Genomic DNA, 19195 nt, shown 5'->3' on the forward strand with positions numbered 1-19195 from the left:
TGCCCGTGCGTCTAGCGTGAAGGGTAGTTGTTGTGGACAATAAAGTGGCACAATTTATTAGACACTTGCCTGTGCGCAATGGCTTTTTATTGTGTTCGTTCAATAAGACACGGGGACCCGATGCGAATCGTCTAGCGGTGGCCTACCGACGAACGAACGTGGTTGTGGTAAGATAGGTCGGTTAAGGCGTTGTAATGAGTGTGACCGAACCGAAAGGGGGCTGATAGGCAAATTGTTATTCCGCTTTAAAGCAAACGATTCCGGTTCGTTTCAAAAACTGTAAAGAATCTCCTTTCTGGCTAGATATAAAAAAAACTACATGTGGATGATATGAGCTTATTCTGGTTCGAGGGAAAACCCCTCATACCATACCATTCTGACAAACGATTATCGTTATCGTGCGCATTGCAGATAATTTCTAGCAGGCGCTACCGAAACGGGACGAACGGTACACTAACTCTGTTTTTGATGGACACACTCGAAAAAGGAACACTTGGAACACTTGGAAAGGAGTTATCTTAACGTCACATACTTTACCAAGCCTGCATGCATTGGACGTAACTAAAAACAAAAACCCCGTAGGAATACTCTACTTCACGCCACTTCACAGACATGCCTTTCTTCCTGCCCTAATGGAATTACCGAGCGAAATGTTACGCCCCAACGAACGCCCAGATCGAGTGCTCTATTTGCTCGGGGACGAGATCTATCAATTAACCGGCCGCCTGGCCTCGTCGACCACTTTCGGTCGACATTTGGTGTTCACACGCAGCGAATGAGAGATATATATTCAATTTATGTGCGTTTTGACTGGATCCAATACTTACAGGGCGTCAATGCTGTTGGCCAGCTTGTCCGGTTCGATTCGCTCGATTGAACAGTGCCGCAGGACCCTAGTGAGGACATGATGTGAGCGTAAAACGGTAGAAGAAGAACAAAGAAGAGCAAAAAATGGCGTAAATCAAACAAAGGAAACAGTCGAGCCGGGGAAAGTTACTATCAAGAAGGAAAAAGCAATTTGTCGGAAAGTGTCGGTTGCGGACGGAAGTTCTTGTTTGGTGTGGTGGATTTAATTAAGCTCCTTCACGTGCCGTCGCAGTTAGATAACGCGGCAGAACGTTTGCTAGGGGAGTCTATTTTTGTGCCCTCCCCGGTAGGGGGCAGTACTTAGCGCCCGTTGCGAACGACAATAATTGTACGTGATGTAATTTTTAACGTAATTGTAGCCGTCCGGATGAATCGGGGAGCTCTTTCTCTTTCGATGCACTGACGTCCGAGTCTAGAGCTGCATTTCCTGGGAGCAGCAGCTCATGCGACGATAATTTCCGGAAATGGATGAAATTGATTTCGGATTGACGGAGGAGTTGCTGGAGATGGTCTCTTTTGCTCTCTTGCAAAACCCCCGTTTCGATTGTTCTGCTGGTGGTCAGCTAGGTTCGATCCGAGCAGAAATCCAAACAAGCGCAAGAGATATGTGTTGACACGGTGACACATGGCAGTTGCATGGTCGGGAACTGGTGAAGAAAGAAAAAATTGCATTCGTACTTACAATGTGCTGAGCTTTGGAAACCGCTGGAACGCATTCATATTCAGCTCAATAAACACATTGCCGGTGAGATCGCTGAAACGACAAGCGAAGCAAACGTAAGGGGTTGAGATATTTTGTTTCCATTCACACACGTGCTCTCGCTCACTGCTACGTCAAACAATCACGTGCACGTGCTGACAAATCTCCGTTCAGCATGCGCCTGATTTAGAGAGATTCGCACAGCATTGGCATGATGTGGTCACACCCGCGAAGGTGTCACAACCAGCCGAGCGCGTGTGTAATGAAGCTTTCACAATCTGGCTTGCGGAGGGAGGATTGCGATTGGATTCCGGCCCACTTACAGTAGTGTGACGTTTTCCGAGGTGAGTGCCGCCGGTAACGAGGTGAGACCCTTGTACTCGCACAGCACATCCGTCCCGCGACATTTGCAGGTGTTGTTGGCGTCGTTCCAGCCTGCGGAGGGCATTGTAAAAGTGCTAGTCAGATTTTTTGTTCCAGCCGAGCTCCAGCACACCCGATCCAACTTACTGCAGGGCGTAGACGGAAGCTGATCGTTGATGGCAGCCGGTCGCTTGCGAAAGTAATGATCATAATAATTCCTTCCAACGTCATCATCTGTTTGCAACAACAACAACCACACACGCGATACACAACATATAAACTCAAAATTGGGTTGATTCGGTAGCAGGCTCCAACTACACATACCACACTGCAGCTCGTCCGACCCGTCATCGCAGTCGGGCAATCCGTTGCAGTTTTTGCTCTGCTCGATGCACTGAAGCGTGTTGTTGCACCGGAAGAATCCATCCTCGCAGCGAAACGTCACCGTGCCGAACGATCCTCCATCCACGCTCACGGCATTCCGGTTCGACGGTACCGACTGTTCCAGAATTCTTTCGTACTCCGTCTCGGGCAGGACCAGCGCACGGCGCAACGTGCCAGTTGCTACCGGGAGGGGGGGAATAAATTGAATCAGTGCAAGCGCGTAGCTGTCGGTACGGACCGACGGACGGATGTTTATTTATACGATTTTGGAGGTATCAGTAAGCTAAGACGCGGCTGCCGCCAGAAGCTTTTGTGTAAGCTCATTATGATTCGTTCAATGCAAAAGGGAAAGGTAAATTCAATTTTCTTTTCGATCAAACAAGTGACTGGTTTTTTGAGAAAAGGAAAAACTATTTGTTCGCTAAATTTTACACCGCAAAGCTGATGAAAGCGAGTTGTTGTTTTTGGGGAGAGAGTTAAAGAGTTCTTCATCGTGCAGGCTGGTGTTGAGTTTTCGCTGACAAAACGCCTGCAGTTAGGCAATTGTTAACGAAAACCAAATCAAACTGTGTTGACGATGTATATTGCATTTTTTATCAGAATAAACGGTTATTTTCGACCAAAATTTGTCAGATGGCATTTGTGTCTTGCACGTTGAGCCATCTGCTATCGACTGTTTGTATATGATCGCCACTGCAAAACGCATCGAAACAGACTCGTGAACATTCACGTTGAAGAGTTGTCTTTAAATTTCCCGATTGCATAGTACCAGGGGCTTTCTAGCTAAATAACCAATCTACCGTTGGATATTTAGCACAACAAAGTTGGGTATTGATAACTTATAGCTATATAGTTTTATCGATTGTCCTCGCCTTTCTTTGACATAAACCACTTTCCTTTAGCTTGTATCCAATTTTATAAAAATCACAATAAAAGGACACAATTTTCCTTTCACGCTATTCGTTCCAGCCAAACGGTGTTCGTTTTTTTTAATGCGTCCTGCAAGCACATTCGTACGCTTCTTTTTTTTTTTCGATGACAGGAAGCATATTTTTACGATTCACGCACCGTACCGTTGCGAACAATGTTATCAAAATATGATCCTTTGTGCCAGGCGTTGTTTAACTTTTGCTACCGATTTAGGTCACCCGTTGTTGGTAGAACCGGGCGAAGGAACAGTTTGCATGTGATACGGCCCAGCAAAAGAGGCACAAAAAGCATTCACCAGTCGACCAACGACTGAAATGCACTGAAGGTAACGTTTTTGGCCTGTGCAGGGAGCGATTCATCAACCAACTTTACGGGCACGATATGGAAAATCGAAAAATCGACCAGCTCGCAGCGGCCAACAGGATGGCACCCTGAAGCTACGCAAACAGAGTGAAATGTCATATAAACATGTTTTTTTTTCTCGCGTTTTAAGCACTGGGGAGACGTTGAATTTCATGCGTAAAATTGTTGTTTCCCTTCGTGGAAACAGACAAAAAATGAGGGAGTTTTTTTTTAAACAAAAATTGAGGCATCATAGATTTGATGAGCTGAATTAATTTGGAAAAGTAATGTTAACGCTGTTTGCCGAAGCCTAATTTACCCAATAAATTTCTCGCGAAAGTCAATTAGTTTGAACAAACTTTCTCTTTCACTTCCTGTAATCATTTTATACGGCCTAATGTTACCACTTACAGTAATCAACAAACCAAACGTACCATGGAGCCGGGCGGTTTCTAAATATCCTTTTGCGTGTAGTGAATGAAGCTTTTCAGCCTGTTCCAAGAACATTCTCCGTGGTTGAGACAATTTCTCCACGGCGAGAGATTACACCCATCCGATGTGACCCACATTGGGCGATGCATCTCGTGACAAACACGCGGGAAGCAAATGAGACTTAATGACTTCCGAGACTGCCGAAGCACCGCAATACCGATTTCCCAGATCACCTGAAACGGTAGCCGTACTAGCGTGCTGCTTGGCGTTATTTCAGGCACAGTTTCCGACGTCGAACGGCACCATTTAAAACGCACTTATTTACACGTACTACATTAGCCTCCGTTCCGAAATCACACCGAACCGACCAGGGCCCAGACCTTATTTCCCCGGAGAAATGGGAAAGAAACATGAGATGAATTTTATGGTTGAGCTCTGGCTCTTTGACTTCCCTAGCGTTGAGTCACTGCTTTTAATCATTCCCAGGCGAATTATCCTTTGACCGGTCACACACACACACACTTGCCCCCGCTCGGTGGAACCGTTCTCTGGAAGGAAGTATCAACGATGCAACAGTGCAACGTGCCGCTGGTAGGGCAAAAGTTTGCACCGCATCCTAATGAAAGCAGTTCGCCGGTGAGGTCACGAAACCGCACGTCCAGCAGGAAATGGACGGAAGAAGGAATCACACACCACTGTGCTTATTAGGCAATTGCCAGCATCTTATCTGTAGGTCATCCATTTGCGGTCAAATATCAGTACTTCAGGGGCAGTAGTAACTCGCATGGTTCGGGCTCTGCAAAAAGTTGAGCACGTCTACTTCCGGCCAATGGCGGGTCCCAGTGACAACCACAATCAGTTTCTGCCCATCGTTCCCATCCAGCGAATGCTCGCATCCGCATACGCAAGGAGCGAAAATGCTGAGTCTGAGCTCCGGAAGTCTCGTGTAATGTGAGTGATAAATCAGAATATCCATTTTATGCATGAGCTTTCCACCCTGGCCGGCACGCCCTGTACAGCAAGAACGCCGCTCGGTGTTAAATAATACCATCGTCATACCATGCCACCATTTTTGTCTGGTACAATTCTTCTCCTTCCAATCGACCGAAACTACAAAAAAAGTTGCTTACGGTAACAGATTTTCCATTTTTAACACTACGCTACTACGACCACCGAACAGCCGACAGACAAAATTGACTTCCGGCCGGTGGAACGATTCCAATCTTCGAGCCGTTCATCCCACTGCCGTACTCGGCTTCGGGACATTCGGGAAAACAACAATTAACGATGGAAGTCGCACTATCGTAGAAATTTACGACACAACGCACTGCTCTCACCGAACTAGAGGCACCATTTTTGCGTACTTTAATTGCTTTCGCTGGTCATTCGCCTTGCGGCAGCCGAATTCGTTGCCGATAAACGATGGAGACGGTAGTCGTTGTGTTTGCGGTCACCGTAATTATGCTCGTAAAAACTCAACTTGGGACCAATTTCCGACTTTGGTTCCTTTGCTTTGGTGTTTGAAGCTTTTTTCCAATGTTGTTCTTTTATGTTAGCCGGGACAAACACCATCTCGGTGTGATGTATGGTTGTGGAAGATAATTGGGAAATTTATTAATATGCTTCTGTTTGTGTAGGTTTTGCGCGTTGGCGGGAAGTGGGTGACTTCTTTAATCTTAATGAACTTTTGTTAAAAATTGAGATTTGTTTTAATTTTTTTAAGTCATACTTATACAGATCATAGTCATCTGAATTTAGTCATACAGAGGAACATTACTTGAACAGAGTAATTCAAAGGCATAAGGGTATGAACAAAGTAATAATTAAGTAAAATATTACCCAAAGTTTCCTTCTTCCCTCGTTAGCAGGTTCACTTCACTCATCTCCTTAGAATTTGATTTACTGACGGCACGCCCTAAGCTCGAGGATAGGGTAATGATAAAATACCATCCGATACAATCTAGCACAAGAACAACAACCATCCACCGTAAAGGGCATGTCTTCTTCCGCCTTTCTCCCGATACCACAAGCTGGCAGTATTAAAAATCATAAATATGCAAACATAGGGCCCCCACCCTTCGCTAAGACGCTCTGGAAAACCGGACCGAGGCACAAGATAATTGAAATATAAAGGCAACGATCTCGCGCCGTTTGCTTCGCGTGCTCGAAAGGGCTTCGCCGGTTTGCCGTTAGATGCCTTGCTCCACGGCATCGGCCTGGAACGTGCAGCAAATGTAATGCTTAATAATGCAACCATTACACGGCCTGGTGTCTTTTGCGTCCAGCCACTGGAAGTTACGGCCGATGACGAACGCAAGAGCCGGCCGGATTCTAACCCAACAATCGCTACAGTGACCGTGGTCAGGGTCACCGGCAACGGATACTCACCCTCACACTGTCGTACGGGTGGCCACGTGGCGACCGAAAAAACCCCGCATGAAAAAACGCGATCATGACGTCAAAGCGGTCATAGGAACAGCTTCATCGGTCTTTTCCGGAAGCGAATAGCATTTTTATTCAACAAGTCTCAAGCAGCGTTGACGCTATTCTCGGACGCGTGTTTCAGATTACGCGGCGTACAGCGACCAAAGTCCACGCGAAAGATGGAATATGGTGTTGCTTTCGTTGGCGGTATTTTGTTTGTGCAAAGTACGGACGTTACTGCGCGAACGGACAGATTATGTTCTCTCATCTTCCATCCACTTTACCGGCGTGTAAAGTGAGCCACGGATGACATTACAGCGAAATGGTTGTCAGCGCCACGAAACGGCCGGCTGGATGGTAATTTACAATTTACTGATCGGATTAGGTCAGCTCCGGCTTGCGGCCACTATCGTCGTGGCAAGATGTTGTGAAGCGGCGAACTTTCAAGTAGCGTCAAGGAAGTATGATCTGTCACGATGCTTTCTTTCGGGATAGTTTCTTGTTTAGCCTGATGGCTGTTGGAGGATTGTACGACGGACAATAATTTCCATAGCAATTTCAACAGGTAGAAACGTTTAGGGCGTAATAATTAAATAAATGACTTTTAGTCAAATAATTTGTTAAACTTCTTGCAATCATTAGAATACAAAATCAATGTCCAAAAAAATTTAATACCATCTCAGAAATATTTTTCAAAATTGTGAACGATTAAAGCCCATAAAACGCCTGAAGGTATGCAATCATCCCGTTTTGAATGAACCCTTTTTAGTGTTGTACGAATTTCTGGCATAGTCAATACTAAATTTTTAAATTACGTTAAAAATTTATGCTTAACATTTATAAATCAGCAGCTCCATTCAAACTTCCCTGTGGTAATGCGTAATCGATCTAACTGACAAGCGATCTCTCGCTTCCTTCGAACGTTCGCTTGACTTACTCCTTTGTCAAGCTCATAGTACTCCCGGCTTTGGGTTATCGCCTCTTCCCAAAACAAATATCCACCCAACTGTCATAACCTTGGCAATAAAGATAATTGGCCCTTTTTGAGAGCAAGGTTGGCGTCGCGCCACACAAGTACGTAGCCTAGCTCCTCACGGCAATAATCATTTGAGCTTATCAAAATATGCTTCAAACACACATTACGCTCCAAATCGACACGGAATAGTAGCGATGGCAAACGTACCCATTAGCGCTACCGGATGGCAACCTGTTGGTATGGTTTCCCGCCGCCACTGACGTGGAAAAACACCATTTTCCCGATAAGATCAAAAACGATTCTTTTTATCCATCCGTCACCTATCGGAGGTAGCGTAAAGCGATGGCTCGTTAGCTCGCACTCCTGAAGGACGATAATTTAACTTTTTCTTTGTTTCACCTCCTCACTCCTCTTCGACCAAGTGTGGTAGGACAGAGAACAGGGGGGAAAATGTGTCGTTTTTCATTCGGCACTATCATTCGGCACCCTCCGCACGTGAATCCCCGCATTAGCCAATAAATGATAATCCTGCAGGTTCGATTAGGTGAATAAATATTTACATCCATTAGATCGATAGGCAATCCCCCCTCAAAAAAAAAAAAACAGGCATGCTGCTCAAGGCTAAATTCGCTTTCTCCTCACTCCATCAAACCCGGACGAATGATGAATTGCTATGTAAATGACTAACGCAACAGAAAAGGCAGGAAAAAAAATAGCAGGAAAAACTCCAAGCCAGGTGTGAAGCAAACTTTGCTCCAATGGGTTTTCCAGTAGGAATGCAAGGTCAAGTGATTAGCCGGCGCGTAGATTTTTGTCGATTCGAGCAGCTTCGAGACTTCAGAAAGCCATCGGAAATCGAATTGTTTATTATTGACGTTGGGCTGCTGCGTTCCGTGTATCGCTCAACCCTCCCTTTAATATTCTGCTTTGAACAAAAACTCAAACCATAAATTTGCTTAGCCACGCGCGTTTCCTTCCTAGCAGCTGCACAAGATTCTGAGCGAATTTACAAATTGAGGCCTCTTGCATGTGTGTGTGCGTGTTTGCTTTGATTTTTAACCCATATTTTCTCGGTAAACGAGCGCTGTTTGTGTGCCTACTCGCTTCCAACTCTCTGTTTTTTTGGAAGGAAAACATGGAACATGGAAATACTACACTCCCAATATTTGACAACGATACATGATCTGTTTGATAAGTAAATGCTATGATAACGGTTAATGGAAATATCAGAATTTATAGCTCCCTTACCTTATATCCCGAAGAATCTATCTTCGAAAGAGGCAAATTTGGCAAAACTGTTGTTCAAAGTTTTAATTGAAAAGCGTTAGCAGGAAAATTCCGGATCATATAAGCAGTTACCGAAATTTTGCAATGAGTCATATTCCATTTACTTCCAGTTGTTTAATTATTTTCCCAGCGAAAAAGAAAAACAGCCACCATCGAACAATTATTTCTACATTCTGTTAGAAACCTTCTTCATTATCCCGTCACTGGCTGTCATGCTGTCCGTATGATTTACGGATCGCACCGATTCGTTCGTGCAATCATCATACGATAGCTTGAAATATGTACGTCAAAAGCAGCATAATGTACACCGATCGGTACGAACCCTTGTCACGTGGCGTGGCAGACGATTTAAAGGAAGTGACAATGCAACCCAAAACCATCGGAAGCAAGTGGGCCATACCCAATTCACCAACAGCTTCGGTAGAAAGGTCAAATTGATCGTATTTTTCTTTCCTCGCTAAACAAACGTGACGTGTCAGTTAAATAATTACTGCTTTAATTGGAGTAGGAAAACTTATTTTCACTAACTGTTGCGAGAGGAAAAAGCTATCGGAAGCAAACAAATCTTCCCTCCAACAAGTCTTGCAACCCATGAAACATCGAAGTTTAAAGTCACCGAACCAAAAAAACCTCAACTCAACTAGTGGTTGTTTTTTTTCGCCTAGCCCGCAGATGTGAAGGAACGCAAATTATGTTTGCCCGCTGCAAACATCACCATGTAAGCGACAATGGAAGCAGAAGCGGCAGCAACAGCTCACTGTTGGTAAAGACATAAATCGATCTTCACTACGAACGACGGGTAGAGTGCATGGAACATGGAATTCAAGGCCTACGCTTGCTTTTCACACCAACCGGCCGTGACCGCCGGAACGTCTGGTCCCACGCGGCGCGACATGATTGAATGTCAAACAAAGGTATCGTTCGTCATTTTAATGGAATATGATGCGATGATGTCTAACGCTGGCCAACTGTTTGGTTTTTCTTTCCCCACCCCTTTTTTTTTTTTGAGTCAAATGGAGTTCATGTTCGGGAATAAATTGAATACCAGAATGACCTCATCGCTTCTTTATTACAGTGCTGTTGATAATTCGTTCCGCAGGTTCAGGGTCGGGCTGGCCGAAAAATTATCGTACAGAAAAGACCGTGATGCAATTACGCAAGGAGTTCCAGTTTGTCTGATAAGTTTGGGCACGATTTCAACAAAAAATGTATCAGTAGAAAGGATTTTTCAGATCTGCTATATTCTAAAATCCCAACTAAGCAAGAGGAACTTGGTAATTGATGGCCTACTTTAACGGTCTTACCTAGCTAACCCATTGCTGGAAAACCATTCCTTGGAAGCTTATTATAGAAGATCTCCATGTTTTAGACCCAAAAGGAAAGAAGTCAAAAATATTGTCTAAATTAGCTCCAAAATGGCATTTTACAGTCAAGATCCCAGATGAAACAAAGTTCCACATAATTTCTGTTCACAAACAGCTAATTTATGTTCTCTTATTCTTCCCTAAAGTTTACGACAATTTAAGGCATAGTCTGAAGATACTTGCCATAAAAACAGATCGCGAAAAAGTAACTCCACATTGTATATAACGTCGTATGTTTTAAACCAAACCATTACTTTGAATCTTTTCTCCTCTCTTGGTGCGTCGTTCTGTTTCGATTTCAAAAGAATAATTCAACAGCCCCCATTCCACGCTTATCGTTCGGATGCGGGTGGATAGTTTCACTATAGTTTTAAAGCTCCCTTAAACGCAATCCTAGACGCGATCTTTTGTCGGTTGGGAACGATTTCCTATTTTGCGACGTACATAAACTTGCATTTGTTTATGAAAGTCACTTTCAGCAATCTACAACCGTTGCGCTTTGGTAGAGTCATTCCAGCCTGCAATCCGGAAATGAGAATACTAGGAAATCCTTCCCTCATTCTTTACAAAACGTTTGTCGGGTTGAATTGAATAATAGTGTCGTGGCAGAAGGGAAAGAACGAAAAAAGGAATCTTCTTTCCCCAAGTGTATGGTCACGTTCACTTTCGGCGACTTATCGTTAAGCGCTTGGATAATACGCCGTACGACAGCTACTATTGGGGACGGTGTTTACCGATAGAATAAGGCCAAACAAATAGTTTATACTAAGCTGAAAGGCCGTGCTTTTTCTTTTCTCTCTCGTTATGCCTAAACGAGAAAAGCTGATCAATATTTTCCGGGGATTGAACCTAGTACTACCACCAGCGGAAGCTACTTACCGATGGGGAAATTGACTGCGGAGACGAACAAAAATCCTACCAGCAGCTTCATTGTATCGCGTAAAGCAGGACGATATGGTGGGCCAGATTTACAATAGCAAAGCGTTGTCCACACACAACTCTCTCAAACACACTGGGTCACTGGGAGCTAACACTCAGCCCACGTTAAGCACTTAATTACGTTTGCCGCCCGTAAGCAGCCGGAAAACACCGAGGGACGGGGCGTGAAAGGATTAATTTTCTTTTTTTCCGATCGGTCGCGGTTCCGGAGCGTCATCGGGATTTTCACTCGCTTTTCCTCCCGTGTTTCCGCGCACACTAATCACTCGTACACACGCGCTTGGAGATGGTTTTGTTGTTTTGTGCTTGTGGCTCGACGATGCTTAATCCTCCTCGACAAAGATGACACGGTGCGTCCGTTGTGTATGGCCTTCGAAGTTTTTCCTCGCTTCGAACGGATAAAATGACGGTTTGAATCGACTGTAACAGAGGGAGAGAGAGAGAGAGAGTAAGACATAAAACTGGATGAGTTTTGAGCCATTAGAGCTTAGAAGCTTTTGCAGCTGATTTGATGACTGCACCGCAATGAGGCGGAAGCGGAAAAACGGTTTGTCCGCTGCCAGAGCCCAAACATTGCTTCAGCTACACCATAAACAGTAATGAATGAAGCAACAACATCGATGTGGAGCCAAATAAAGGATAAAACGCCTTAAATGGATAACAGTGGAAATTGAAAATGGTTTTCCCGGGTTGAGCTGATGCCAAAGAAACAGCGTGGTGCATTTCGCTTACTTTGATTGCTTTTCCTGTGTGTTTGATGGCGCTCACACTCACACACGAAGCTAGCGGGGGAAAAGTTTGCACAATTTTTGGTGATCCAGTCTTATCAGACTTTGGCTATCAGTGGTTTAACCATTTTTTGGCATGTTTTTTATGACAAGCAATAGATTTTTGCATTCAGCAAAATACACTTTTCCAACCGGGTGCCATTTTTCCTACCATTCCAACATTAAGATGTCAGTGGTGATATTTTCTCAATCTTCCATCGTTCGCTTCGCCCATATCGCCAACCATCGAAGGCAAAATTCAACAACACCAAACAGCGCGTACTACGTTATCGCACTTCCCATTCGAACGGGGGTCGGTTAAATCATGTGCTCTTCAAATTTCGTTGGCCCCATGTTCGATGCCGCTGCTGCCGCTCACATTCCACCCATTGTTTGTGAGCTTACCGCGAAAAAACTCCACCAGTAAGATTGGCTTGTTTTATGATTATGATTGCAGTTTAGCTCTTTTCCCGCACTCGCCCATCTTGCCCGTGGCATCAAACCGCAAAAATTACAAAAGGGAGTTCTTCCCCCTTGTTGTTGCGCTAGGAACTTGCTGCTTCCGAACGTGTTTACTTTAGTCGCCGCCCCGATCGTAGCGGCACTACTTGCTCACTCAACAGCGATTCCAACTTCTTATCTAAACACATTGCTTTCGCTGGTGCTGCTTCCGATGACGCTGACGAAGCGATGCGTAGTGGTGCGTTAGCACTGGAAAGGTATAAATATTTATCATGCTCGTCTAGACGCAACTATCTCGGAGTGACTAGGCACACAACGCACACATGCGATCCTGGACCGCACACGCGATCGGTCGAAAATTCTTCGCCATTTTTCAACTCGCTTTCAACTCATTTTTCAATCAATTAATTTAACCTCCAGCAAAACAAATCGCTCAGCCACGGATCGGTTGCATTAATTTGATGATGTTTCCATTTTGTTAAATACGGCTCGATGAAACGGTACGGCTACGGGTGCAGTTATGTTAACCTTTTTATGAAAATATACGATCGCAAATTACGCGACTGTAACAGTCTCGCACACATTATTCACCGGCCACGATGGTCCATTTTCCGAATCGAATCGAATGCTGGCGGCATCGACTTGGGGGTTGGCGAAATTTTGCTCACACTTTTGGCAGGCGTTCAACTTTCGGGAAACGAATAATCGTAATCGGTTGTTTATTGGGTTATGTTTGGTGGAAGGGAGGATCAGGAGTGGGGGGGAGGGAGGCAGGTGGAAATTGGTCGGTGTGTGTATTACCGATGCGTTGAAATGATACTATCGTAGATCGTTGTTGCTGCTTAACGAGGCGGCAGCTGTTCCGACACGAGTCACGGTTAGTGTCCGTTAAACGAGTGCAATTGCTTCGAAATCATCTAAACGACTATGCCTGTTGGAATTTATTTTTTTAAGATCTATAAGAAATCTTCCAAATTCGAAGCATTGGCGAAGTCTTTAAATATAAGTCAAGACCAAAACACTTGCAAAAGCTTAAGAAATCATCTTGAAATAAGACCGTCCAGTTCTATTTAAGTAGCTTCATCTTGAGCAGAGTCCAACATTGTCTCGAATGAGACCCCCCGATCAGACTCGTTGATAATTATTGAACTATTTTGCGACTCTTTACTGGCCTTTGCTCATTGCTTCTGGCATGATTGTACCGAGATCATCAAACATAATTTTGAATCGCTTGTTGCAATCGTTTTAACGACACCTCACAAGGTTGTTGAATGCGTTCTGTTAACTAATGTTCTATCTATTTGGCGCAGAAATTGGCAATATCATAATACGATCTAGTCAAAAACGCCCTTTAATCGATTTTCCGCACAGCATCAAACTCACAACATTGGCAAAGTGCAAAGAGGGCTGTAGTTTGTGTCAAAGTCATAACATTCTTGAACAAACTTCATAAACCGAAGCCTTCCGAAACAGCATCCATCCATTCGGAAGGATGACAATAAATACGGTGTCGGCACCATTATCGTCACCACTTTTCACACCAACCGCGCGCGTGTGTGTGAAGGAAATTCGCAAAGACTTTCCCCCACCACCGCCATCACCATTCTTCCCATCCGTAGAATGCGATGCATAATTGCTCGCAAGTAAGTTTTTCCGCTTTTCCACGCTCCCGAAGCTAACGAACTCGGCGCTAGCAACAAGCAAAGCACGAGGAGCCGTAAGTCGTATTTATTATTGAACTCTGAGCTCGGGTGCTGGAAAAGCTTTACGTAACTGCTTTCAGTGAGATTGGTCGTATGGTTTACCGCCCAAAACATCACATCAATTATGGTTCCCGCAAAGGCTGACCGATGTCGCAAAACAACAGCACAGCAGGTTTGTCGATTTTGTTGTTTAGTAGAACTTCGTAACAGAATTCATTGCCCATCATCAATGGCCGAAAAGAGGCAACAAACAGGTGTTTGCCGATAACCAACGATAGGTACGATGTATGCATGGTATGTTTCCAGCCCCGGCCAGACCACTCTGCTTCTTCGATGTTTTATTCGCTATCGCTATAACCGGTCTAACATGTTCGAACGGTCCTTATCTTGGCGAACGGTGTCGGTGCGCTTTTCCCTTCCGATCAGGTATTTGAAAACGTTAACTTGTGATAAAAAGTAACCAAAGACTCACGCTACACAGACAGTTTACTCACCTGGTTTTTGTTTTGTTTTAAGTTTTACTCTCAGCAGCAACTATCACCGAGGTGCTCAGCAATTAGCGCGTCGCGCTCATAAATTTGCAAACAATCGGATTAGTTGCACACACGCGGTATAATTAATTTATAGTCTTCGTTCGGCAAACGGAAGTGGCTTTGACTGTTGGGAGCCAGCTTAAAAACTGGCTTTATCTTTAGGGAGATTTAGCTTTAAATCTATTTCCTTTTTTATCGTGCAAAACCAGCTATCCGAGCAATGAAGTGGATGGAACTCATTCAGTGTGGAAAGTTTTTACGACTCGGGGTGAATATTTATTTCATACTGCTGCTGGCATTATAAATCTAAACCGGATATCCAACCACTTCCACCAGTACATAAAATTGACTACTCAATTCCTTCTGTGCGCGATCGGTGCTCATACCAAACAGCTCCCTATGCCATCGATCGTAGTAAAATGGCATTTATTGCATTATACTTTTTTATTACAAACAATCCATTCTTTCACATGTGCACATAAAAACACAACAACACCACTCGCTCACACGCGTTCGCACTTTACAAAATGACTTCTTATCACATTATAGCACATGCAAGATGTAACCACCAACGACAGGTTAACGATCACTTTAAACCATTCATTCAACAGTTGCACACCATTTGTGCGAAACACAATTGGACGCGTTTTTATATTCCTCTTTTTTGTGCTCGAGAGCTACATAAAACGCGACGTTAAATTATGCTTACGAATTACTGTTGCCGCGCCCAACATGCAGCCATAAATTCACACCATACACACACACACATGATAGACACTGATTCACACACAAAAAAACCACTCACACGCACTTGCCCGCCAGTTGGCCATACGGATGCAGGACAACGGTCCTTGGCGGCCCGGACTATGCGTTAAAGTCAAGATGTTGGATGAACTGGCGCAGATGAAGATGGACCCGACAAACTCTCGACGCCGAAAGTTTGCGGTAGTGGGACAAGATGAACATTAAGATTTGCGGCTGCGGGCTTTCACGCCACGGGTAGGTAAGGGTAGATAGAAGAGTATTGAGAAAGAGAGCGAAAGACGGTAAAGAGAAGATCCCTCCGGGCACTACACAGAGTTAGAAATGTTACAAGTCTAGGAACGATAAAACAGCATTCATATTTATATTCAACAACAACTACTACTAGTTGCACCAAACTTTAGACGGTAAAACGGAGAAAGACGGCCGTAAACTTGCAGCAAACATTTACACGCGAATGCACTAGGGCAAATACACACTACACTCAACTACTGCCGGGAAATGCCGGGGCGCACAAAAGCGAAAGGCATATTTTTATTACACTACACTAGCGTACGACATCACCAGCAAACACACCGAATGCACTTTTTACACGAGCCATCGAATTGTACCGGCCACACACTGGGTTGACTGTTGGCTCCTTGCGAATCCTTCCCGATCGTATCCATGGAAACGCACACACACTTGGTACCACTCCTGTGCTACTACGGGCTGGCACACGGGCAGCACTGCAATCGGTGGAGTCGGATAAACCCGGTCAATTCTTAACCACGGTTACGGAAGCACTGAATCGTTTTGGATTGGCGCTTGCAGACGACACGCCAGACGTCGGTTGTTTGGTGCTCGTTTTCGTCCGTTGGATGGTATTGCCGTTTTGAATCATCCCGACACTCCGTGTGAGTGCTTGTACCGCATCGGTGAGATCCTTCCACGCGTGCCAGTGAGTGTACTGTGTTGGTTGCTAGTAGGCGGGAGCGCGTGTTGTTGCTGTGTTTGGGGAACTGGTTTTATTTTCAATTATTTCCAATTTTTTTCCTATTTTGTTAGCTTTTTAAAAAGAAGTTATTTTAATTTTAAATCGCTTGCTCGACAATTATTTCTTATTTGACACCACACGGACAAAGACTGGATTATCTTCAACTGTGATTTTATCATCGCTAATATGCACATATGATCTTGTTTGGCTAAAAAAATCCCTTTTATATCTAGCCAACTATTTGCATGGCACATGTTGTAGAGATTTTCCCTACAACAGTACGGTATATTTATATTGCCTCAAATGAATTTAAACCACATTCGATTTGACAAAACACAGTCCTACAACATCAAATAAATAAAATTAATTTCGGACCGTTACCAGCACATATAAATCAATCCTTAAGCATGTTTGACCCATTCATCCGCTCTTTATAGAAAGCATGTGTGTAAAAGGCTCAAAGGGAACAAATTAACACCCGGATTTAGCATTTATTTTACAACCCCACCCTTCACACGAACTAATGAGCAGCATTAAAATAATACACAATAATTAAGCTGGCTGCGATGCCTCAGTTTCCATGCTTCACACTCACTCAACCGTAGTGCAACAATGCCAACAAGCGGTAAATTACGACATAAAGTATTAACCATAACTTTCGGCTCCTAATCTCCGCACCAAATCCGTGCACGATTAGTATCCGGAAGCTAGTGTGAAAAGGCACTTTACCACCGGCTCCACACGGTGCCTCCATAATGCACCCGACATAAACCAGATGATGATGATGGTGATGATGCGCGTGATAATGATGATGACGGTAGTAATAAATTTTGCGCTCGAGCAGTAAAAGACTGGTGGCAGATAAATTTTGCAACCCCACACCCACACCTCTAGTGCAGTTTTTCTCCTGCAAATCCGAACCCCACTCCGGCGGCACCGGCCGGATGCCTGACTTTTAACAGGTGGCAATGGGGTGGCGTTTAACACTAAAATCTGGCTACCACTACATTCCAGCCGATCCACTTCAGATGAACTTCAAATCATCGGTCCAATTCGAGTCGGGTGCATTTGTTTGCGTCAACCGTGCCATCAACTAGGTCAGCGTGTTGAAAGCGTACCGTGCGAATCGAAAAAGCCAAATAATGCACATTGTGGAATGCATTTCGGCGAGAGAAATTATTTTCCCAACGTTCGGTGTACGGTGTGATTAATGGGGTGTACGAAACGTGCCGTGTGCCTTCCGGGACTCATCTAATTTGTCGCATTTAATCATGAAAATAAAAAAGCACATATCTCGTGTCCCTTCGTAGATGCTACCTGCCCAATGGGACGTTTCGCTGATAATGGTGCGATTTTCCGCAGCAGCCCGTTTGGCCCGACGGTTCGACTCATCGGCTGTTTGGCTACACTACCCAGCGGTATATTTAAATAAACGATTATAAACGATAATCGACGTCTGATTTCTTCCCGTGCTTCCCGTGCACCATCACCATCCAATTGGAACATAATTTGATGGCAGTTTTTGCTTCGCTCGTAGGGGGATTGGATTTAATTAATAGGCTGTGCTGATTACTCGCATCACAACCGATGGACAAGCACCGTGTGACATATGGATGCGGTCAACTAACGATCCCACCGGCCCACTGGGATGCGATCATGGGTGAGTGCACCTGAAAGAATGGTGCACAACATAATCGTCTGTGACCCGAAAAAAGGTTCCAAAAAAATAAGCTCAAAAAGTGACGAAACGGTTCCATCACCTACTGATAAAATGTGCTTGCATACTTTCGGGCTCTTCTATTCTTGGCATGAGTTGGAGAAAAGGAAAACATTGAACATGGGAAAAGATAATATGTTCAAAAATGCATCGCCTGTCGTTAAATAATAATACAATTGAGTACGGTTGATCAGGTGCGCCTAAAGTTATGCAATGCTTTAAAAAAATTGTTTAACTTCGATTCTTTATATAAACGTTAGTAAATGGATTTTTTTTATGATAAATGGATTGGTAAAAATCCATTAAAATTAATTCTAAAATATTAATTATTTTCCCTTCGACTACTATCACTAGTTTCCTTTGCTAAAACTATCTAATTGTTTAAACAAATACTCACGCATAACCGCTCTCCGCAAGGTTCAATTTCATTGGAGTAGCTTCCGTTTACAAAACACTTACCAAAACTTGTGCCAGCAACATTACAGATTATGCATATGCATGAACCAAGAAAAAATCGAAACATCACATACTGCCCGCAATAAGAAAGGCTGGTTCGAACGACGACACTCCTTGGAAGCAGGATTGGCGATTTTATTGGCAAACGGTTTACCGAGATACTTTACCGACGAGGGAATCACATGGCACGGAAATGGAGTATCCCAACACGACCATGCTTTCAGCGATGCCGGGCAGACGGAACGGAGACGGTCGGAACGGAGCTGGAATGGTGCGAATTGTTCGCCCCCTGTTCTAATCTATTTCCACTTACGGTGTGCTTCCCACGTGAAGTCGCGGGAAATGAAATATGGTCGAATATAAAAACGGTCCCAAATAATCACTTCCAAGCGCAGGCGGGACGGGACAGCTTGTCCCGACGATGATCGCATAACAGCAAGAAGATGCCCGTCTGTCCCGGTGGCGCCACGAGAGCACGAAACGGTGCGTGGATGGTTCGCGTGCAAGGACAAAAAACAGGAAGTTCAACACGAACTGACTTCGAAATCAATACCTTAGGTGATTTTTGGCATTACTGAATGCCAATGTTTTGTACGTGCTAGCTAAAGCATACAGCTAAATAAATCAAACACAATCCGGTGGCGTGCATGACGTGCATGACTTTAAGTTTAAAGTTTCCTACCGCAACACGTGTTTGAAGACTTCACAAACAAAAGCAAAACAACATTTATAATATTCAAATTCATAAAGCATCGTTGGTGGCGCCCAACACGTAGGAAAAAAAACTTTCCCGATTACACTTCAAACCGAC

The 19195-nt window shown here is 44.2% G+C and overlaps 1 protein-coding gene across 1 annotated transcript in view; it reads right to left on the reverse strand.

The window, feature by feature from the left end:
- The window catches only part of LOC118507727 (relaxin receptor 2), a 28720-nt gene extending 12692 nt beyond the window's left edge, over window positions 1-16028 (reverse strand). Inside the window, exons 1-7 of the mRNA XM_036046681.1 lie at window positions 14435-16028; window positions 10949-11428; window positions 2255-2494; window positions 2078-2164; window positions 1891-2002; window positions 1550-1621; window positions 828-893 (exon numbers count right to left, since the gene is read on the reverse strand). Of these exons, the coding sequence (XP_035902574.1) occupies window positions 828-893; window positions 1550-1621; window positions 1891-2002; window positions 2078-2164; window positions 2255-2494; window positions 10949-11000 (629 nt within the window). The 5' untranslated portion in view covers window positions 11001-11428; window positions 14435-16028. The remainder of the gene's footprint in view (window positions 1-827; window positions 894-1549; window positions 1622-1890; window positions 2003-2077; window positions 2165-2254; window positions 2495-10948; window positions 11429-14434) is intronic.
- Between the last annotated feature and the right edge of the window lie 3167 nt (window positions 16029-19195).

Source organism: Anopheles stephensi, chromosome 2 (genome assembly GCF_013141755.1).
Source record: "Anopheles stephensi strain Indian chromosome 2, UCI_ANSTEP_V1.0, whole genome shotgun sequence".
In the NCBI taxonomy this organism is placed as follows: domain Eukaryota; kingdom Metazoa; phylum Arthropoda; class Insecta; order Diptera; family Culicidae; genus Anopheles; species Anopheles stephensi.